At 36.6% G+C, this 24,624-nt stretch overlaps 1 protein-coding gene across 11 annotated transcripts in view; it reads right to left on the bottom strand.

Moving 5' to 3' along the window:
• The window catches only part of SOX5 (SRY-box transcription factor 5), a 987,332-nt gene that overhangs the window by 198,756 nt on the left and 763,952 nt on the right, over positions 1–24,624 (bottom strand). For all 11 annotated transcript variants that reach the window (XM_019654616.1, XM_019654621.1, XM_019654620.1 and 8 more), the window contains one exon: positions 19,312–19,380. In XM_019654616.1, the coding sequence (XP_019510161.1) occupies positions 19,312–19,380 (69 nt within the window). The remainder of the gene's footprint in view (positions 1–19,311; positions 19,381–24,624) is intronic.

The raw sequence follows: 24,624 nt of genomic DNA, 5'->3' as shown, positions 1-24,624 counted from the left end.
GTTTTACTTTGAAACAGCCTAAGCTACCGTTTATCAAAAGAACACTTTTCTTGGAGAAGCACGTCAGACATTTTTTTTCACACTAGAACACCACTTTTTGCTTCTTTATTTAGTTTATAGGCTCTAATGATATGTTGTTATAAGTTTTGATCCAAAATGGATCAAGCAGAGACACTAGCTCACTGTGAAACTGATATATTTTTTAAAAATATTCAAACACCATCATGAACCAACGAAATATATGTTAAGAAAGTTTTGTATGTATGCCTTCCAAAATGATAGACTGATAATTTTAGTGAATCAGCATTTAATTAAGGTTTCCTAACTGTTTTCTCCTAAGTGATGTGTCATTTACAATTTTTATGGAAACAATCAAATATGATTCCAAATTTTTTTAGCAAAAAGACGTAAGATCTGTTTCAAATTCCAAATAAAGTAATAGAATCAATTTAATCGGCTCTGCAGAATTGCTGCTCATGTTTTGTGTTCAGGAGTGCTAATGATCTTGATTTATTTTACATGATTAACCAGGACTAAGAGACCAGGGTCTACATCTAATTACTTATGGGACCTAGGCATAGCCCTTATCATTTCTGGACCATATCTTCTCCATCTACAAAAGAAGAAGAAGTTGGAATAAGTTATCTCTAAAGTCTAATTTTCTATATTACTGATTATTGTATTGATCAAAGAGTTTTAATACGGTACTACTCAAAGTACTATGAGAGGTCAGGAGCTTGTACTAGGATGTAACGGCAGACTGCTTCCATCATCAGGAAAGTTTTGCAGTGACAAAAATGTCAAATGAATTAAAGTGGGTTTAGCAAGCTCCTGTCTCACTGAGGATTCGTAACAGTTCACAGGTTGGTCGGAAGGCCATACTGCCCAAACACATTCTTCTTCCTGCTCACTCAGGTGATTATCTTTGAGCATACCCAAAAGTCTTTACAATCATGTAAACATTAGTAGTCTTCAGTCCTACAACAATTGAAAAGAATGAAATAATTTGAAAGTTTTATATTATAGTCCTCAAGTACACAGTTGGCTGTTTCTTAAATTATTGAGACTGTTCATTAAGTTTAGCCTCCCCTAAGTGAAAAAAGCTTGAAGAATGAACCCTGGCTATGGTTATTGTGACTTTAACTCCAAACCTAAAATTGAGACACATGGTCTGACAAAAACAAGTGTATTTATGGGTTTTCTAACCGAAACAAGTTATCTAAATAGACAGCCTGTCATTCATGGGAGGGTTAAAATCCTTGAGGTATGTTGCATCTCTCTTATTAGAGATCCCAAGAGTGCAGAAAAACAAACAACTGATGTTAATCGACAAAGTATTTTAAATATGAATGTTCTAGAAAATTTATAGCAGGATATATGCACTACACATATAAGCCTAATAACTGAGTATAAAATTGTCATTTTCAGAAGTTTCTATTTATAGAAATACAGTTCGGTGAATCTGTATATTCTATCATTAGCATAGTCTCAAAGTTATATTTAAAATTAAAAGAAGAAACTTATCCCAACCTATTTTGTTATATAACCATGCTGTTTAGGTTAGATATAACAGAATATTTTACACTTTTAGTTTAAATATTAAGTATTTACACACAAAAAAAGGAGTGAAAATGTGGATTCTTAGGGTGAAAATGGTTGCATGAGTGGATAACATTTTTTAATCAGGTGCTTCAAGGCATTCGTTTGGTCAAGACTAGCTGCTTATATAAAGGATGGTGGAACGCTATAGTAACATAATTTTAAATTTGGATGTTTCTAAATGTTCTAAGGGTAAATTTCATCAAAATATGTGTAAATTATTTAACCATCGATTCATTTCACAAATACTGACCCCTAACAACACCTTTTCTTTCACCTCTTTGCAGCTTTGCTTGTTTGAATAATTTCTGCCTCTCCATATACACATCCATATATACCACATTTCTGTATACATTGCTTCATTCTAGATGTCTTTTAGTGCTTCTGAGTCTGACTGATGTAAGATGTTATTTTGAACATGCCAAAGCATCTAAACGGCTCCAGTCTTTTCTTTTCAGCCTGCATTCCTTGATAAGTGGCAAAGCTTCCCACTTATCAGTCACTCAAAGTGACTGTAGCTGTCAGTTGTGTACAAAGCGCAATCAGTTTGGAAGCGGAGACACCAGCATTTTTCTTCTCAGCTTGAAGCAAACACGTTTTGACTGCTAGTCATTCAATTTTAAAGCATCCTCAATTAGGGGCGGATGAAGATATAAAGAAAACACATCCTAAACTCCTCCACCAGGCAACAGAAAAATTTTATTGTTATCTCTTGATTTACCTTATGGCAGCACTACCCCCTCCTCCTTCTCTGACTGTGTGACATGGGTGCTCATGACAACACACCCTCTATCATGAAAAGATGGCCATAATATATTATACTAACGCTCTGTGAAACCTCTGTTTGAGCTTGTTTATGTTTCTTTTGCGCTCTTCCCCTTGAACCACCCCACAGAAATTCAAATAATTTACTTTTAAAATTAAAAAAAAAACCAATCTTTTACTTAGTTGTTTTACCAGTGAACAACTTTCTATTGAATGGAAACATAAAACCCAATTGCAAAGCCAGGAGAGGAGAAAAGTTAGCCAAAGAAAGGAACTAGGGGAGAGAGAAAATAAATTGAAAGGGTAAAGGAACTGGATAGGAGCTATGTCAGATGGTCATGCAGCAGGTATGGATACAGGTATTGGCAAAGTCGTGAAAAGGAATACAGAGGTAGAAAGGGAATAAAAAAGTAGTGAGCCTTTCTACAGCAGAAAAAAAAGTTGTAATGAATATGTTGGCAAAAAACAGAAAAAAATGAAGTGAAAATAATGATTTTTAAAAATTTATAGAACCTCGAGTGTGTGTGTGCATACACATACATTAATATAAATCTCTAAATTTATGCATATGATCTAAAAATTAGCTTATTAATTCACCTCTCTTTTAGTTAAACATGTATATACTATGGAAGATCATTAGTTCACCTCTTCTAATTTCCTCTTTAAGTATAACAAGATGGTCAACATAAAATAATTATTTTTAAAAATATGTATCTTTTATAAACATGGCACCCATTCTTTTTTGGCATGCATAGGTGAAGGTTTCATTATATGCAATATTTGCTTATGCAAAACACACCTTTCCTCCATTTATAAATATTTAATATCCCCCACTTATAAAAGAGCACTCTCTTACTTGGTTTACTGTAGAAAGAAAACTAAATTACATTTTTTACAAAAATCCTGCCATATTTGCCAGTTTAATAGGTTTAACTTAGCCTGAAAAGATCAATTACTTATTTTCTAGTTATTATCTGAATTAAATCGCTTACTGCTACTCCAATAAGGAAAAAGCAAAAGAAGGTACGTTTTTAGTTTACATAGTACTCAACTGTCAGGGTCTCAGAACCTCTCTCTCTCTCTCTCTCTCTCTCTCTCTCTCTCTCTCTCTCTCTCTCTCTCCTCTCTCTCTCTCTCTTTCTCTCTGATACACCACACACACACACACACACACACACACACACACACACACACTCTCCTTGGTTCCACTGACTATAAAATGAAGATGATGCCCTAACCTATCTGAATTCTTGTGATATTTAAATGAAATGACCTCTGTAAAGTGCTAAGCACTTAATAAGCAATGGACTGCTCCTTCTCACCAGTATAGCACAGAGTACAAATGATTTTACAAATCATATACAGTACAAGCAGTGTTGGTTATCTATTTTTGATGGTTCCCTAAACATCTATTTCAATCCCTGGAGAAAATTACTGTATTTCTCATTATTATGTACACTACAGAGTGGGTAATATGACGCCGCTTTATTCATTCATCCATTCATGCATTCAATACGTAATTTTAAGTTGTTATTATATGCCAGGAACTATTATATTCATAAGTACTTTGGATACAGCAGTGTTCAAGACAGATAAAATCTTTGACCCCATAGAACTTACTGCCTAGTGTGCACTGTGATCATGGCAGGGGTACAGCAAAAACCAAGTAAATACAAAAGGGGCAATTAGTGCTGTGAAGAAAAGTAAGCAGGATAAGAGTGACAGAGGAGGTGACTGGGGGGATGCAGGGACCATTTCGGATTGGGTTGACAGAGACAGCCTTCCTGAGGAGGATGGCATTTGAACAAGAGACCTGAATGGAAAGAGGGTCTGAGTTATGTGATGAACTGAAGAAAACATTCCAGGACTTGAGAATGACACATATAAAGGTGCTGATGTTAGAGCATTCTTGGCATATTCCTTGAAACCAGGAAGGACATGTTTCTGTGGCGGAAACAATCAGAGTGGGAGGATTAGAGAGGTTGGCAGTGGTGCAGTCAAGTACAGTCCAATAGACTAAGATAAGGTGAGAAGGTTTATTTTAAATGACATGATTTTGAACATGGTTATAACACAATTAAATTTAAAAGATCACTCCAGCAGCTATGTGAAAAAAATCTCCTTAGGGTTCAATAAGGCAGTAGGATGACCGACTTGCGAGGAGGCTACTGCAGTAGTCCGGGAGAGAAATGACTCAGACTAGAGTGATGGTGGGGAAAGTGGGCCAAATGGCACATATGTGAGGGTGAAAACCAATACTGATGGGTTAGTTATGAGGTGTAAGAGAATGAGAGGATTCCAGGATTCTCCCAGGTCTTTGGCAATAGCAACTAGGCAAGTGGTACCTTATTCACAATTGGATACGCAGGGAAAGAAAAAGCTTGGGGAAGACAAAGGTTCTGTTTCAGAAATGTGAAATTCAGGTGCCTATTAGTTATCAATTTTAATAAACTGAGTAAGCAGTTGGATACTGGACTCTGAGGCCCAGGAGAGAGATCGAGGGTGAAAATATATATTTTGGAGTATTATCTTTAGGGCAGTAAATAATGCCATTAGATGAGATCACTTAGGAAGTAAGTGAAGATACATAAGTCAGAGGATGGAGAATTACAGCAAACTAGCCTTTTAAGGATGGGGAGGAATCCACCAAATGATACTGAGAACAAGAAATAGAACATTTAAAAGAAAAGCAGGTCACCGTCTTCTGAAGGCCAACTGAAAAGCGTTACAAGAAAGTGTGAGTGATCAACTTTATCAAATACTGCTGTGAACTCAAGTAAGTGAAGAGTGAAAATTTACCACTTCTAGAATATTCATTGCAGAAGAAGTACTTCCAGTTTTTCCTTTTGCTTCTTTTTCAAGGGAAAATTAGGGACAATCCTAGTATCATAAAGGTATACTTAATGTTCTATTTATCTTTCCTTTCACATTTTATTTGAGTGTTAGTCTTTCTTTTCTGAACACACACACACACACACACACACACTCTCTCTCTCTCTCTCTCTCTCTCTCTCTCTCTCTCTCTCTCTCTCTCTCTCTCTCACACACACACAAAGTCAGTTAGTTTCTCATTGCCTATAAGCTACATTTTACCACACTAATATGCAAACCAAGGTGAAATAAATGAGGTTTAATTTCGGCCAGTATGTTGACTTGTGGGCTATATTACTCAAATCTGTTGTTCACTTGCTTTACTTTGTTTTGTTTCCCACTATTTGATAATTACATTCCCAGGGTTTTATCTAAGCACTGATGGATCCTGTTTTGTTCACTGATAAGATACTGATGGCGGAGCCTCAGTGAGGAACAGTGTTCAGCTTTTGCCACAGGTAATGTCGTTTGGGAAAAGGCTGCAAAGTCATGGGAAATACGCCATGAGTCTGGTTTCTGGGCCGGTCTCAGCATTCCCAAAAGGTCCACATTGGGTTAAAAGAACCCAGGCTTTGCTTCAGAAATCATAATGCAAAGATTGGAGACAGAAGAAACACATAAACGACACAGAAATAGGATAAGAGGAAAAGGAAAACAATGAAGATTATTTAAGATTCCACATAAAAAATGGGGAAAAAAGAAGTCAGGCAGCAAAAGACAAATACTATATGGTTTCACTTATTTATGAAATTTAAAAACAAAACAAATAAAACAAAACAAAAACAGACTCACAGAAATGGAAGGGAGGTGGCGAATAGGTGAAAAAGGGAAGGAAAATATAGTCAATGATACTGTCATAAGTTTGCACGGTGACAGATGATTACAAGAATTAGTGGGGTGACCACATTGTAAGGTATACAAATGTGGAATCACTATATTGTAAACCTACTAATATAGCCAGTATAAGTTTGTATACCAATAATACTTAAGTAAAAACATAAATTTAATTTTAAAAACGAGGAAAAAAATCTCTTTCTATGAAATTCATTGCTTATGTTGTTAGTCAGGAGCCCAAGTTGGGATAAACGAATTACAGAATTAGGATTAAAACTTCCAAAAACTATTGTCAATATCACTTCAACATAGACATCAAATATGGTTATTTAAACTGGGGTCTTAAAAATGATATTGAAAATACTTAAAAATAGCAAGGTAACAGTTTAAAATTCTATATAAAAAACTCATTTTGTTTCATAAACTTATCAAAAAGAAAAAGAAAAAGAATCATGAAACTCTCTGTATCTATGCCTCTTATCCCCACTATCTTCCCACCAAAGAAACTAGAAAACATACGTTATATAAATCTTAGAACTGTTAAAGTTTGGTTTGGAGCCTCAAGCTTCTCCTTTCTGCAATAATTCATCCACTTTACAAGGACTCCTTCATTCCCAGATACTGGGTACTGTCTTGAATATTTTTTCCTTTTTAAAACGAAAGATTTTTTTTTTAAATGATGCCCTGATTTTACTCTGCAAGGTGATAGCATGAGCATGAGCACTGAGTATCTCCATTCTTTCTGAGACACCATTAAAATGATAAAAACAAATAAACTTATAAACCTACAAAACATAATTAAGAATAAGAGGCATGCCCAGGCAAGAAGCTTGACCAAATTTTTGGACAATGAAAAGCAATGGTAGAATTTTAACTGATATAAGCAGGTAAAACAGATTAGAGTAAACATGGAAGGGATTAAGCAAAAAGGGAGCTTTATTTGCCCTCAAAAATGTGTCCTCCCCCCCCAAAAAAAAAGTCTTGGGACTTGAACCCCAGGTATAAGAGACAGCAGGAGTGAGGCCTGGGTTGAGAACAGTAGCATTAGTTGAAAGTGGCGCTCCTCAGTCTGCTTCTACTCCAGCTATAGCACTCAACAGAAATTTAACAGTCTAGAGAAACAAGACAGCTAGCATGACCACTGGAACTCCAGAACAAAGACTTTTCTAATATGTAGTGTTCACATAATCCATGGCCAGCTTCCAGTTCTCATTAAAGCAATGCCCACCTGTTGATAGCTTCATTTACTGTCAGAACTCCCAATCTAAGTTTGTCTTATCTGAATGTTTAAATCTGAATGGGTAACCAATCATTTTAACTCGAGTAGAACGTCAAGCTAAATGAGAAACTTCAAGATAAGCAAGCAAGTGAAAAATGGAGAAAAAGATAATTTAAGAAAATGAAACTTGAATTTTTTTAAAAACATCCTCATATTTGTATACCCCGAGATATTACAGGAATGATCCATTAAACAAGAATAGAATAATCTGAAAAAAGAATTATCAGGGAACAAGAAGAAGCTCAAGGAAATTAAAAAGGCAATTTCTCAAATAAGATTCAATTAAAAAGTTCAGAAGATAAAATTTAGGCAATCCCCTAGAAAGAATCATGAAACAGAGACAAAACAATATGAACAATAGGAAATGTAATTATTAACCCCCCAAATATAATATAATAGAGACCCAGAAAGAACTAGAAAATAAGAGGGGAAAAAGTGACCAAAAAAAGAAGGAAGAGTATTTTCCAGAGCGAAAGAACACAACTTTTTAGACTAAAGATTCAGGGCATTTACAAAATAATAAATGAAAAAATATCTGTATACATCCTAGAAAAATGTCAGAGTAAATAAAAGAAACTAAACACTTTCAGAAAGGAAAAATATTGGTCATCATCAACAATAACAGAATCAGATCAACATCAAATTTCTCACAGATGCTAGAAGATAATAAATTAATAGATTTCAAATATTTTTAAAAAATGATTTCCAACTTAGAATTGTATTTGGCATCAAAGTGTCAATCAAATAGAGTGTAAATAGAACATTATTACATACGCATACATTTTGAACATTTTTATCCCGGAAACTTTATATCCTATGCATCCCCTTCCCCTGCCTTTTCTTTCATTAAAAGTTCCTTGATGTGGTTGAGGAGAAAAACAAGAGATACAGCGAGGAGGAGGACAATATAGGAAATAGTGATTCCTGCGCTAGGGAGTCATAAACAGACATCTGGGGATGTTAGCTGGACTGACCAATCTAAATGAAAGCAGAAAGACAAAGGACATGGAAGCAGGTATCAAGAAAATGGGGATTCTGGAGATTTGATGCATTCTTGAGAATTTATAGAAATAACAAGGCAATAACATGAGGAAAAAAATAAAGGCAATTGGAAAGCACCAAGCTGCACAGAAAAAAAATGAGTATCCTATTAAGACAACAGAAAACAACATATAGCCACATTTTTACGTAAATTCCATTTACTGATTTTCAACTTTTAGTATTAACCAATAGGTAAAGCAAATAGGTATATGTGTATTCATGTATGCACACTTATTATATACGTGTATACATGTATGCACACTTATTATATACATTTAAACTTAAAATAATGGAACTTGGCAGTTGAGAGTGAGAGAAGAAAGATGCCATCCTCATCTGACAAAGCAAGTGTCAAGAGACATTATTTATAGTTGATTGAACAAGAAAAGAAGTGTAAGTAAATTATTTCAAAGTTTAAAAGCACTTATTGGAAGAACTTAAATGACTTATATATCATGAGGGAAGGAGAATAGGAGAGGATGCCAGGGTGGCAATATGGGGAACTAAGTAAATCTTCAAATTTCCAAGTTAATGATCTTTAAGGTTGATAAATCAGAAATAGCATTAAAATTATAGTGTGTGTGTGTGTTTGTGTGTTTGTGTATGTGTGTGTGTAAGTACTAGGCCATTAAAAATAAAAACTTAAAATATTTTAAAGTGGTTCCTTCTGAGTAAAGGGACTGGGCAGAATATAAAGGATTGGGCTTTAGAACGTTGCTTTCATTACTCTCCTGTACTCTTTTAATCATGTGGTATGTGCTATATCAATAAAATTTAAATGTACAAGTATATGCATATCAATCTATCTGTATCTCTATCTACAGTAGGCTTCTCTGGATAGAGAAATAATATGACTGAAATTCTATCATTAGTAATCACCAGGAGATGTACTTAAAAAAAAAAAAGAATTTACAAGGGGCTCGCTCCCTCTGAGTGAAAGAGCAGAGCTGTAGTTAACAGCACCGATCTATTAGGAGAGGCCACCTGTCTTTTCACCTATCTTTCTGCTTCCAGAAAGTACAAGGACGAGAGGAAACTCATCCATCAAGGCACTTTTTGTATTCCCATATTTTCTCCTCTAATAATCTACCTGAATGCCAAGAACTGTATCCTGTCCAGTTGCAGTATATTTTATTTCACACAACAAAACATTAGTTGGAGCTCAAGGAGTTAATTCATTTCCTTCTCAGGTTGAAATGCAACCTTAATTGCATGGTGTTTATTCTTGGCATTTCCAGTCTCCTAAATATACAAGGTTACTTTGCAATCTCTTTGTGCTCATGTATGTATGTGGGGTCTTGTTGAGGGAGGGGAAAATGTTTCCAACTTACCACATTCAGAGAAAGAAATCATAAATCAGCAGGTCAGTCAGGTACTATTATTTCACCTTTAACGTTATTATGTTTTCAATGCAATATTTCAATGGATTTCGTTCTGCATAATAATTTATCAAGAATTACCAAAACTCTTAATGAGCTCAGAGAACTTTGGCTCCAATAAAATGAAACCTTTGTCACAAATTGGTTAGGCCCATGACTGCAATTTAATCATTCAATTGTACATAAGTCAAATCGTATTTTTATTTTGTAGGAATACGTTTCCAATGAAAGAAAACTCATTTTAAAACTTTGGGCCATTAAGCCTTAAATGGTTGAATATCAGTGAAATAAAAATGAACTGGGCCAAGACTGAGAAACTTGGAAGCCAGCCATTGTTCCACAAGCAACAACTTATGTTGACACTAAGAAAATCTAACCTTACTTGGTTTCAGTTTAGAAATGTCAAAATGAGAGATAGGTCTAAATAAAGGCTTTCTAAAAATCCCTCGTAATTCTAAAATCATATGAATTTGGAACACTTAAGTTTCAGTTTTCAGTGGCTATTGCCATGTAGATTATATTCTTTTTTATTTCATAGAAATTCTCCTTTTGCTGCTCATATTCATTAAATTGTCCATCATCAGAAATACAGAAAGAACAAGTTTTCCGCTCTAATGACTTAGGCAAAAAATGTTAGTGTTGTATGCTCACTACATGTCAGACATGATCTCATTTAATCCTCAGACTAACCAGTTGTGATTCAGGTATTATATTTCCCATTTAATAGATGAGAATAATGAAACTCAGAAGGAAAAGCTATTTTCCCAAGACCACACAGCAGATGAGGTGTGAAGATGCAGAGACTGAACTTGGGTGTGTCTAATGCCAGAAACCCTGCTCTCTGTCATTTTATAAATCATTTAATACAATTAAAATTGTATTCCATACAGTTAAATACAATCCTGTGTTACCTAAAAAAACAAGCTCTTTCCTACATACTACGGAATATACACTGGCCAACTAACAATACAAAAGAACAGAAGTTTGTCCTCTGCTCTCCCCTTAGTTCCAGACAGAATCAACAACCCAAAACTATTACTAGACCTGCACATGGTTAACTTATGAATCAGAAACAATGACCAGCAGTTATTAAATATTAATTCCTTACCCTCACAAGAACACAATAAACAAAAGTTGGAAAAGTGTATCAGAAGGAGAAGTGAAACAAATTTGTGGAATCTCTTATGAAAACTCAAAAACTGAACTTCCATTATAGGAATCATGACAAATATGCATTTGACAATAAGTACAATATCTTTAAATTTGCCCTTTAAAATATCTTAAATGGATTTCAGAGTAAAGTACATTGTTGAATTGGCCCTATTAAATGCTAACAAGAGCCTTAAATTTCATTAAGTATTATTTAAAAAGAGTAAGAAATTTAAAACTAGGATACGCTTCCCCACACATGCCCAAAGCTATAGAAACCCTGTCCCAAAGCTTCAAGATAAAAGGGAACTTGAGTCTCTAGGGATATTCAGTTTGTTGCCATAATGGAAGCTGAGTAGAGGTCACATTCATTTACTTTAAAAGGTTTTGGTAACAGTGAATCAGGTCAAGATGAACCATTGGTCTAGGATCATTATTGGAAACATAAACCACTTAACTATCAGTTTTAGAAAGAAGTTGATTTAATGTAAGAGAGAGATTAGTCAGGAAATAAAAATGGGTACTGTAGCACAAGCAAGAGAATAAAAAATAAAAGTTACCCTCAAAAAAAATCTAGAAAGATATTTTTCTTTGAAATACTTGTAAATTTCATCTTATATACTAATATGCATTAAAAGCTAGCTTGATACAGTAAGTAGGAATGCAAGAATGTTCTATTTTTTTAAGGACAATAAGCAATATTAAAGGAAAACATTGCCAAATAATAGAAAAAGAAGACTGAAACTCCTTGGTGTTCCTAAAACTAAGAGTCTCATGAAGAAATGAACAAGATTGGCAAAGGGATCCAATATGGTGGAGAAGATAAATGCTGTGCTTGCCTCATCCCATGAACACATCAAAATTACAACTAAGTTATAGAACAATCAACCTGGAGAACCATCTGAACAGAAGTTACAGCTAAGGATACAAAGAAGAAGCCACGTCGAGACTGGTAGGAGAGACTGGTAGAAGAAAATTGGGAGAGGTAACTTGGCCACAGAGGTTTCAAAAGGAGGAATGGGGGACCCCACCCCCACACCAGGCTGCCCAGCCCGCAGCACTGGTGCTGGGAGAAGAGCCGCCACAACATCTGGCTGTGAAAAACAATGGGGATTCCAACTGTCTGGGTGAAAAGAAAGTCTGCAGGAAACCCAAACATCCTCTGAAGGGGACACACAGACTTGCCTACAGTCACTCACCCCGGACTTGGGGGTTGTCGGAGACATACAGGGGGAAGACTGAGGTGTATGGTTTCAGATGGAGGGCTGGAAGATAGTCGCCATTTCCCTGGGTTCTCCTCCCATACAGCTGGCAGGCAGGCACCATCTCTCCTGTGTTGAGCTCTCCCCCAGGGCCATGGCCAAATCTGAATCTGAATTAGTCTGGTGAGCTCCACTTGCTCCACCCCAGTGACTCACTGAGACCCTGCCACACCCAACTCCTTACCACAGATGGCTTCATCAGGGGCTGAGCTTTATGGGAGCTGGCAACGGGCAGCAGGCCTCAGTGTATCCTGGCCTTTTGTGGAGTCACACCAGACCCGATATTGGTGGCCATTCTCATTTCACAGCGTGGCCTCTCCCACGTGCCTCCAGGTCCAGCACAGGCAGCTACCAGCTGTGGATTGCTTTTTAGCACCTACCAGGTAGTCCCTGGCCAGTCACAGGCAGTGGCTGACCTCAGCCTGCACTGGAGACCCTCTCAAGAGACCCCAGAACCAACATACTGGAAGGCTGGCTTCAGATCACAGCAGTACACCACCCCATCAGCCACACAAGTGGCACACACAAAGGTGGTAGACCCCTAGCACAGCAGCCTGTAAGCTGTGGACATCATCAAACACCACCAACAGTCAGCCTGAGGGTCAATCCCACCCCACTGACATGCCAATGACAATCAAGTTTCAACTATAACAGAAGGGCACACACAACCCACACAAGAAACACTCCTGGGGAACCCAGTGCAGGGGACAAGGGAGACTATGCCACTGAACCCTATAGGGCACCTACTACATAAAGCTAACTGGCTAAGATTGGGAGATGTAGCAGATCTACCTAATGCATAGAAACAGAGAGGCAGCCAAAATGAGGAAACAAAGAAATACATCCCAAATGACAGAACAGGAGAAAACTCCAGTAAAAGAACTAAACGAAATGGAGGCAAGCAACCTACCAGATACAGAGTTTAAAACACTGGTTGTAAGGATGCTCAAGGAACTTTGTGAGAACTTCAACAAAGAGATAGCGAGCATATAAAAGAGATAGAAACCATAAAAAAGAACCAATCAGGGGCCGGCCGAGTGGCTCAGTTGGGTAAGAGCGCAAGCTCTGAGCAACAGGGTCGCAGGTTCGATTCCCACATGGGCCAGTGAGCTGTGCACGAGCTGAGCCGCCGCTGAACTGCCAACAGGTGGTAGGATGGCTCAGCTGGTGAGAGCACATGCTCCCAACATCAAGGTTGCTAGTTTGACTCCCACATAGGACGGTGGGCTATACCCACCTGCAACTAAGATTGAACACAGCACCTTGAGCTGAGCGGCTGCGAGCTGCAGTTGGGCGGCTGGATGGCGACTGGACTTGGAGCTGAGCTAGCTGCGCCCTTCACAACTAAGACTGAAGGATAACAACTTGGCTGTTCCCCTTCCCCAATTCCCCAACACTATTCCCTTTCCCCAATTTTCCAATAAAATCTTAAAAAAAAATAAATAAATGAAAAAAAACAGTCAGAAGTGAACAACACAAAAATTGAAATGAAGAATGAACTAAAAGGAATCAATAGCAGATTATATGAAGCAGAGGATCAAATCAGCAATTTGGAAGACAAGGTAACAGAAAACATCCAACTGGAACAGCAAAACGAAAAAAAAAAGAATCCAAAAAAATGAGGACAGTTTAAGAGACCTCTGGGACAACATCAAGAGCAACAATATTCACATCATAGGGGTACCAGGAAGAGATGAGAGACAGCAGGGATTGAGAACCTATTTGAAGAAATAATGACTCAAAACTTTCCTAACCTGAAGGAAATAGACTTACAAGCCCAGGAAGTGCAGAGTCCCAAACAAGTTGAATGCAAACAGGCCCACACCAAGACACATTATAATTTAAATGGAAAGGGTTAAAGACAAAGAAAGAATCCTAAAAGCAGCAAGAGAAAGGCAACTAGTAACTTATAAGGGAGCTCTCATAAGATTGTCAGCTGATTTCTCAACAGAAACTTTGCAGGCCAGAAGGCATTGGCACAAAATATTCAACATGATGAAAAGCAAGGATCTACAACCAAGATTACTGGGCAAGGCTATCATTTAAAATCAAAGGATAGATAAAGAGCTTCCAAGACAAGATAAAGCTAAAGGAATTCATCACCACCAAACCAGTACTACAAGGAATATAGAGTGACTTCTTTAAGATGGAAAAAATAAATAAATAAAAAATGTTAATAATAAAAAGGCAATTACTACCTATCTATCAACAATTACTTTCAATGTAAATGGATTAAATGCTCCAATCAAAAACATAGGGTGGTGAATGGAACAAAACAGGACCCTTAAATATGCTGCCTACAAGAGACTGACTTCAGATCAAAGAACACACATAGACTGAAAGTAAAGAGATGGAAAAAGCTATTTCATGAAAATGGAAGCGGAAAAAAAGAAAAAGCTGGAGTAGCAGTATTTATCCCAGACAAGACAGACTTTAAAACAAAGGCTGTGACAAGAGACAAAGAAGGACTCAGTAATCCTACTTCTAGGTATTTATTCACAGTAACCCAAAACGCTACTTCAAGGGGACATGTACATCCATATATTCATTGCAGCATTGTTTACAGTAGCTAAGATATGGAGGCAGCTGAGTGTCCATCAATGGATGAATAGATAAAGAGGAGGTGGTACATATATACAATGGAATATTGCTCAGCCATGTAAGGGAATGGGTTCTTGCCATCTGCAGTGTCATGGATGGACCTGGAGGGTGTTATGCTGAGTGGAGTGTCAGACAGCGAAAGACAGATGCAATGCGATTCACTTATATGTGGAATCTAAAGAACAAAATAAACAAAGAAAACACAAACATGCTCATATAGATACAGAGAATATTTTGATATTGGTAGATAGGAGGAGGGTTGAAGGGGTAGATGATAAAAGGGGAAGGGATTAAGAAGTACAGATTGGTAGTTACAAAACAGTCATGGGGATGTAAAGAAAAGCATAAAGAATATAGTCAATGATATGGCAATAACTATGTATAGTGCCAGGTGGGTACTAGACTAATCAGGAGAATCACTTCTTAAATTATACAAATGTCTAATCATGATGGTGTATACCTGAAATTAATATAAAATAATATTGAATGTTTACTGTAAATAAAATATTTTAAAAGGGGAAAAAAAGGTGAAGGGGAATAAGGGGTTCAAATTTCCAGGTATAAAACAAGTCATGGGGATGTAACGTACAGCATAGTCAATAATATTGTGATAGCATAGTATGGTATCAGATAGTAGCTGGAATTATGGTGATATAAATTTTAGGTATATAAATTTTGAACAACTACGGTGTACATATGAAACTGATATAATGCTTTTTGTTAGCTATATTTTTTAATAAAAATCTTTTAAAAATAAAATAAAAAATGGAAAAAAGAAATGAACAAGTTCTTGAGGGAATATGGGATACTTCTGGTATTACGACATCATTTTATTTGTAAAGCGAACTGATTTATGATGTTGCAAAGAATAACAGAAACTTTCTTAAATCTTTTAATCCTGAGTCATGTGAGTAAACCTAGAAAATGACTATAACTCTATCAAGTCTTTATAAGGAAGTGAAGTATATTGAATTTTTATCCCATCCAATTTTAGGGCTAAGGATACTTTTTAAAGAGATAAAAACAGTTCATAAATAATTGATCTTAAGTTATTAAATAAAACTGGTTATTCTGCTCATTCTTAGGGCATTTTCTTTTCAAATAAATATAGAGTAAAACCTATCACCACTCTTTTCATCTGAAGTTGAAAAAGCAGAATTAACAGACCAAAATAAGTTTTAAATAAAACTTGGTGAAGAGCACATGAATGTTTGTGCATACACACATACAAACTTGTTTGTACATTTTTAAAATTGATTGACATGTACTTCAAATGGAATAAAGATGTCCATATTAACCTCTCCTTTAAAGAGATCTGAGTAAAAGAATGAGAAACATGTTGGGGAACATCATCCTCCTGTCATTTAACATATACATCAAGTGTGAAAATGTGTCGTGCTCTCTTACCCTATCAACCTAACCCATCTAGCACATCCGTCTAATCCATCTAATGTATTGCATTGCCTCTATCAATATTTGGACCAAGTTAATGTCTTCTGTATTTATAATTGAAACAGAAATTTTAAAGGCAGCCTTAATTGAGGACTAGGAACACGGCAGTCAACAATTCTATCAGTAAAGGAACTGGGATGCATTGTTTTTCAAGGTCTAAAGCAACAATAGCATAAAACATCAAAGAAAATGCAATCAGGATGAGTAATGTAAACTGGTGTGTTTATATCTGTAAGGGTTCAGCCTCCATATTTAAGAAAGAAAAAAAAGATGTAGTAGATCAAATTCAAAACACACTACAGAAGTATATTCAGATATCAAAGACAATTTAATCTATGGTAAAGTCTTCCGTGAGCATTTGATTATGTATTCATTGACAAAAATAAATTTTATAATAAAATTAGTTATAAATATGGTTTGCCTTCCGTAAGAACAGGTTTGATTTTTACTCTTCTTCCTCCTTGACCTATGCTGACAAGGAAAAGGAGGAAATGGAAAGAAGAAGAAAAGGGAGAGAAAGCATTCTATAAAAAGAAATATGGTACAGATTTATGTGAGAAAAAACAGGATCTGTTCTACGTTTTTAATCTTCTGTTTCTACACATGCCATTATATCAGTGCTTCCTGTTTAAACAATCTCTCTTCATAACTGTTTGAAGTCTCTCAATAGACTATTTTAAATATATTGTGACTTTCATTAAGTGCTTGTAACACTGCCCCAAATAAACAGTTTATAAAATATGCTTTATAACTATGCTTTTAGTTAATGAGTATACTAGAAGCTGTTAAAATGAATTCCTTTCAGTTTGTCAGGCTTGCTCAGTACTTATTTTTTTACCTGAAACATTCCCTACTTCCCAGACTCTTTTTTTTTTTTAATAATAGCTCGATGGGTTCTGACTGTCAGTATCATTTATCTGTACTAAAACACACAGATATAATATCTCAACATATCTCTTAATGTTTCCCCCAAATTACCATCAGTGCAAAATTATTTCCTTTAGGGACTTTTTTTTTTTTCCCCTACTCTGCAAACTACTGGAAGCCAGGAGCTGAACATTTTGATCGAATAGAAATTCCAAGGTTTTAAATTTCTCATACTCAGCAAAGCTTCTATTAGCAGTCAGAAAATGTTGCTTCTGATCTTGTTTCTACCTGTAACTAGTTGTGTGGTCTTGGGCAAGTCTTTCAACTTGGCTTCAGTTTTTTAGAATACAGCTTCTATAGTCATATCATTTCTAGGACAGATCATGTTTAAGGCAATTTAGTTTTAAAATGTTCTGACATAAATTATAGTGCTCCATGATCTGGAGCAAGAATCAATCCATTTCAACATTTTGTCATTAAGACAGAGCTGAAAATCCACATTGTAAATGTAGTCATCATAATTGTGGAATCATTCCACAAAAGTACTGACGGTGTTGGCTAAATTTAAATGGTCAAAAATAAAGCTTATTGGGCCTTCTTCATATTGATGTATACACAGGTTTAGATGCATTTTTGAAATTATGTTTAACAAAGGACATTCTGTCTCATAAAAGTTACAAAAATTTAAAATCATTGGTACCCGCATTAAATTACAGTAAAACCAAGTGATTTGCAAAGGGCCATATTGCTGATTATATAATTGTATCTTATTTATAATGAGAAATTTCTATTACAGTTTTATTATCTTAAGTTTTCAATCATTAAAAACATTTTCAATGTAGAGAAACTGTTTCCATCAAGAAAAATTACATTCAAAGTCAGCATACTTACACTGAACATGGAAATCCTATGAACAGTTTAAACCATTGGATTGAATGACCACACCCCAGATATGAACAGATGGACCATGTCACATTAGAAATGGGCTGCTCATAATTACAGTTAAGGAAGGCAAAGACTCCTGAGTGGATCATCTCAGTGATGTTTTCTCTGTCTCATTGAAGCTGTGACCAGCTCACTAAAATCTCAGGTAGAACAAAAATGAGTAAACCCTGACTCGGATAGATCATTCAGGGCAAAGAAATTAAGGGTACCTGACAGTTAGATAAAATGGGATACACTTCTCTGGCAAAGAAGCCTGAACATAATTAACACAGAGATGAAATAATTTTGACATGTTTGTCTCTCTCATTTATAATATTTGCATTTAATAAAATACGTTGGATTCTCAAAATATAACTTCAAGAGAATGATGGATTTCTCCCCAGATAACCTGACTGCAAATCTAACAGATGCTTCCAGATGGATGATGTTACAAAGGGTTGGATTCATATCTCCATGAATTAGATTCCTTTTCTTGCTAGTCATAGCAAGTATAGATTGAGCACGTATTATGCGCCCTGACACTATGCTAAAGCTCTCCATCCACGACTTCATTAAATCCTCATAAACACTCCATGAAATAAGTGCTTTCAGAAAGGGAATCTTCAGGAAGGGATACAAATTTTTTCAAATTTCATGGTGCTAGCAAGTGGTATGTATCCCTGGCAAGTTACTTTTTCCTTTTTTTCTTAATACAGCTGCTTTTCTCCTTCTTCTTTAATGTTCCTCATCATTGCAAATTTCCAAATAAGAAAAATATGGAGGTTACAGAACCCTCAGTCTTGGTTTCTTTCGGCAATACTGAGGTGAAATTTTACTTGAACACCAAACCATTATGTTTCTTAAGTTCCAGCTTTATCACACATGGCTCTTGAGCGTCCCATACAAACTTCTCTCCACCATTGCTCTCTAACTGAAAACCAGATGGACCCGTCTGCTTTGGTTCCCCTGGACCTCCCCCATTAAAACACTTACAGGTACATTTTCAACATTAAAGAACGGAGCAGATGAAACATTTCTAACATTGATTACCCTCCACTATAGAATGAAGATCCCCATTGGCTTGTTTAGACTGGAGCTCCCTGACACAGGAAGGCCTATGCTAGAGAGCTGCCATTTTCACAATTCTCATGGCACAGGAGGCAACGTGTCATGAATTAGGTGGAAAGTAATTTTTAACTTGGAGGTCATTTTAGTTAGGTTCATCTAAGAATTTGAAATAATTATATACTTTTTCATTAAACGAGTATTTGAAATTATGGTTTCTGACCTGGATCTGTTGCTGAAGCAAATTGATTTTGTGTTGTTGCTGCAGAAGCTGCTGCTGTTGTCTCGCAATCTGTGGAGAAATTATACAAGAAAATTTGTAAAGTGTATTGTAGTCTGGGGAGGGGAGGGGGATCACCAATGTTCTGTTTCTCAAAGTGTGACCTGACCTGATTAAGATGGTGCAAACACATGTACTTGTGTCCCTACAGTACCAGCAATTCATCCTTAAGTAGTGTCAAACAAGACATTTAGTATTCAGGAACCATTAAGTCTCATTTGGCTCCCCCCAAAATGAAACCTAAGACAATACAACAATGATACAATCCAGTATGAAATGTTAGAGTTCCAAAAATCGCACTTTCTGGCAATATATTAAGAAGGTATTGTCTCTGACGTTTCAGCTCTTTACTATGAAAGAGAGTACTGCATAAACTTGGGGTTGTCTTGACCAAGGAGTTCAGAGTAGCAGGAAGTATTGTAAGATGCTTGATTCCTTAGTGATGTTTTGGTATTTTTGTTTTGTTTATTGGTAAAATACCGTCCTCATTTCTGCTTCCCACAAACCCCAAAACGGGCCAACTCCTCAATGCATTCAATTCTAGTTTCTGCTCCCGTTTTCTACTAAAATGATTCTTAATAAAGTCACCAGTCACTTCATTTTTTAAATTCTGAAGTGGTTTTTAGTCCTTACCTTTTGACCGTTCATTAGAATTTAACACTTCAGTGTTTTCAATGATCCTGAACTTTCTTCCTTGGCTTCTAGGACATCCCATTTTCTTGTTTTGCTCCTACCTCTCAGTCATCTGCAAAAGCTTTGTCCAGCCACCCAAAGTTGTAGTTTTAGAAGGCTTAATTTTAGGCTCAGTTCTCTTCCTTTTGTACCTACTTCCACGTGTATGCCAAGTGATTATAAATTTGTTTCTCTAGCTTAGACTTTTGCTGTAAGCTTCAGACCCATTTATCCAATGACATTCCCAAAGGTATTTCAGATTCAACAGGTTCAAAACTAAACTCAGGACTTGGCCCTCAATGTGGTCATCTGAAGTGTTTTCTAAGCCAGTGACAGGCATAATCACCCTCTTACTTGCGCTGATAACATCCTCTAACTTAACACATACCATACTATGATTTCATATTTATTTTTGGTTTTGTTTCAATTAATATCTCTGTGTCTCCTAGATAGAAATCCACAAATACAGTGATGTAAGAGATCATGTATACTTCGCTCATCATTTGCAAAAAGCCTGGAGCAAAAGGAGTATAGAATGAAGAGTTGATGAAGAATGATTGATTGAATAAAACGAGAAGAAAATTTTAATGACTTCATTGCATCACATAGGATAAGAAACCTTCCATGAGAATGTAACTTATCACTCTCTTATAAACAAGTGTTACGTCTTATTCTCATCATATTAAAATCACTTTCATGTTCATAAAAAAGTATACCCCTTAACTTCAGTATCAGAAAGCTAAAAATTCAGGAAAAAAAATTTGATACCTGTAGAATATTTTACTGTGAATAAGAATAAAGAACCAATATGAAGGGGATGGGTCTACATGGCTGCACAATTAACTTTTTATTTCCCTTATGGACATTGCTACAATTATGATTTCTTTTATCTTAGGAATGCGGTAAAAAAAATTCATTTTTTCTGAAGAAAGGGAGGAAAGGAAATAGTAGAAAAAGGAATATCACCTTTTCCCTTGAGTCCAGTTCTTTCCCCACATATACCAATATTTCAACTGATACTTAAATCATCTTAGCATCTTAAGAATATATCAAGAAACTAACCACTTCATACCCCTCCACCTCTCTTTCTGTTCCAAACTAGCATTGCATCTTGCCTGGATGGTTCCAAAAGCCTCAGGTCTGTTGTTTCTGCTTCTGCCCTTACTCCCTAAAGCTTATTATACAGCAGCATGTGGAGAGATCCTTTGAAAATATAAATTGTGTCATGTTATTCATCTTTTCAAAACCTTTTGCCTCCTTCAGAGGAAAAGCCAGTGTCCATATGAGGCCCGCAAGCCCAATGTGATGTGGCCTCCTGCTACCTGCCTCTCTGGTTTCATCTCCTCCCTCTCTTCCCTTTGTCACTCTGCACTTGCCACACTGCTCTGCTGTCTCTTGCACACACCAAGGATGTTCCTTCCTCCCAAGGATATTCCAGCCTCTGGGTCTCTGCACTTGCTTTCCCTTCCATCTGAAATACTCTTTTTCTAGATAACTGCATTGCTCACTTCCTTCACCATTCTCCAAGTCTCTGTTCAAATATTACCTTGTCAATAAGGTCTTCCCTGAGCACTCGTTTTAAGAGTCTACCTCTCTACCTGGCACCCTCAGCCCTAAATCTCCGCTTTATTTTTCACCATCATCCTTAACAACATATACTATATTTTACTTTTTTACTTATTGTCTATCTCTTCCCAACCAGAGTTCAATACATGAGGGATTTTTTGTCTCTTTTATTCCTTGTTGTATTCTAGTAACTAGAACAGAACCTGGCATCGAATTGGTGCTCAACGAATATTTGTTGAATAGATGAATGCAGAATAGGACTCAGACTCTGGTGAAAAGGCTGATCAGTAAATAGGTTCATTAGAAACTCTACAGGCTGTAATAGGAAGACTAGGGTGCACAGAGTAGGGACACCCTATACTGAGTAGGGAGTGTTAGGAGGAGGGTCAGAAAAGGAGTTCTCAAGAGAAGATAAGCCTAACCTGAATCTTACGGATTAAATACTAAATGTCCTTCAGAAATTCCCCTTGCCCTGATGAGAAAGTCAGTGACCACCAGTGTGGTGACTGGGTATGCCAGCACTGCATGGTGGAGCGAACTTGAAAAGCAGGCTGGGCTCTAGAAATCTAACCTGTAAGCTGTCATGAGGGATCTTCTCTCAGGCTGTGTAGGCGTCATTACCTGGCATCTCTCCAATACAGGGAAGAAATTCTGGAAGAACTTAAAAATTTCTAGAGTTCCAAGGAGAATGTCAGAGAAAGTAAAAAAAAATCCAAAATCCTTGATGATATTTAGGGATGGACCAGAATGTGAAAGAGAAAGCTAGGAACCTGCTCTGCATTAGTGATTGCTCAGTTTTTTTAGGACAAGTGTGTCATCAAACCCACCGAAGTAGGGATTCCCTACAAAGAAGTACCACTATCAGAGCTACACTTTCAGAGGTTCCAAGAATTTTCCAAATTCAGATGTCTGAAGGTATTGAGAGTTAAAAACACAAGAGTGGTGTTTTTGTAGACTGTCAATGGCAGCCATTCTGAACTGTTGTATCATAGGGGTAAAGCAAGAGAAATGTGGACCACAGTCAGTAACAGGCCAAATATATCTTTAAGGAAAATGATGAAGTGTTTCATTAAAAATAAAATGCCATCTGTCAAGCAGAGATGAACCACCAAACAGAATAAACAAATAAAAGAAGGTCTCCTCAAATATAATCTGAATATTTCTTTACCTCTTTCAACTCTGCTAGTTTACACTTCGAAAGCTGTTTAGAAGGTTTTGCAGTATTTGTGGGGGAACACAAACATCCTTGACTAAATAAATGGTTCTCCTCCATTTAGGATAGTGAGTGGACTGAGCCCAGAACATGAGATGTTACAGGGAGATAGCCCTGGAAAAGATGCACCATCTTTATATGTAAGCTCACCCTATGACACCCTCTACCTTCTCTTATCATTAATAGTTCTTATGCATTGTTACCATTTTCCTACTACATATCAATTGGTCTACATGTCAATTCTCATTGTCTGATTTCTGCTACTAAAGCTCCATAGAAGCCACACTCTTAAAGGCTAATAATGAGACTCTAAATGACAAATCTAGTAGTTCCTTGCTTCTGGACATGATCATTTTCCCCTTTCCCAAGGATCCATTTTCTCATGATCTCACCATTACTCTAATTTAAGGCTATAAACCTGCCATTCCTCTGCATGAAACACTCTGGGCCCCGATATTAATATGGCTGTCTCTTGTGTGTCATTTAGATCTTAGCTTAATTGCCAGATCTAACTACCCAAACTAGGAAACACTGCCTTGCTATCCCAGTCAATAATGATCAAATTCTTCTTCTTACATTTCTTCAAATGACTTAACACTACTTGAAATTATTTTGTTAATTTCTCTTTTGCTTTGTTAATCACCTCTTTCTATTAGAACTTAGGGGTTTTGTCTTTCTGGTTAATTGAAGTAGGCTCAGCAGTGAGCACAGTGCCTGGCACATAAGAAGTACTTGACTACTATTTGTTGAACAAATGAATAAAACTTATTGACTCCAGTGGTTTAAACTACCATCTCTACTGTAGATAATCAATTAGCTCAGTCCTCTCTTCCAAACTGTTGACTGGTATTTACCTGTCTCTCACTACCTCCAGATAGGCAGCCTGACAACAGCTCTAATTCAACAAACTCATAATCAAGCCACCTGCTTTCCCAAAGTTGTCTTCCCCCAACTACCATGTTTCCCCAAAAATAAGACTGGGTCTTGTATTAATTTTTGCTCCAACAATCTATATTTATTCAAATAGTCAGGTCTGGCTGACGACCTTAACTGGGGCTTATTTTGGGGTAGGGCTTATAGTTCGAGCATCCTGACAAATCATGCTAGGGCTTACTTTCCACTTAGGTCTTATTTTCGGGGAAACACAGTATTACTCAAGCTCAAAACTTTTCCTCTCCCTTTTGCCCACTCAAAAAGTTCAATTAACCATAACTCTTCAGTGAAACATCTGCATTGGTCAAGATTGTTATCGCTTTCTTTTTTCCCCATGTTCTTTACCCTATCTAGTTTAGATTCTTACTCATATTTAAAATGTTTTCATACCCTCCTATCTAAAATTCCTGCCCATAATTGAAAATTTACTTCACTTGGTGAATCCTATCTATTCCTATAAGCTCATACCAAACACCTGTTTAATGAAATCTTTAATAATGTCCTCAATTGGAAATGTTCTCTTGACTCTCTATGGTTCTTTTTGGTGTTTCTCTCATGACCTATCAGCGTTTCCCCTTGATTCTAATTACTTCCATTAAACGTACCACTAGTGTAATTGATAACCTTCAGATCAGAGTTTTTGGTTTGCTTTGCTGTTTTGCCTTATTGCAGCGGTTCTCAACCTGTGGGTCGCGACCCCTCTGGGGGTCGAATGACCCTTTCACAGGGGTCACCTAAGACCATCAGAAAACAAAAACATACTTACATTACAATAACTAGCAAAATTACAGTTATAGAGTAGCAACGAAAATAATTTTATGGTTGGGGGTCACCACAACATGAGGAACTGTATTAAGGGGTCACGGCATTAG

This window comes from Hipposideros armiger, unplaced genomic scaffold (assembly GCF_001890085.2).
Source record: "Hipposideros armiger isolate ML-2016 unplaced genomic scaffold, ASM189008v1 scaffold_227, whole genome shotgun sequence".
NCBI lineage: Eukaryota > Metazoa > Chordata > Mammalia > Chiroptera > Hipposideridae > Hipposideros > Hipposideros armiger.
Note: the sequence above shows the minus strand (reverse complement) of the source record. Positions and strands in the feature narration are given on the sequence as shown.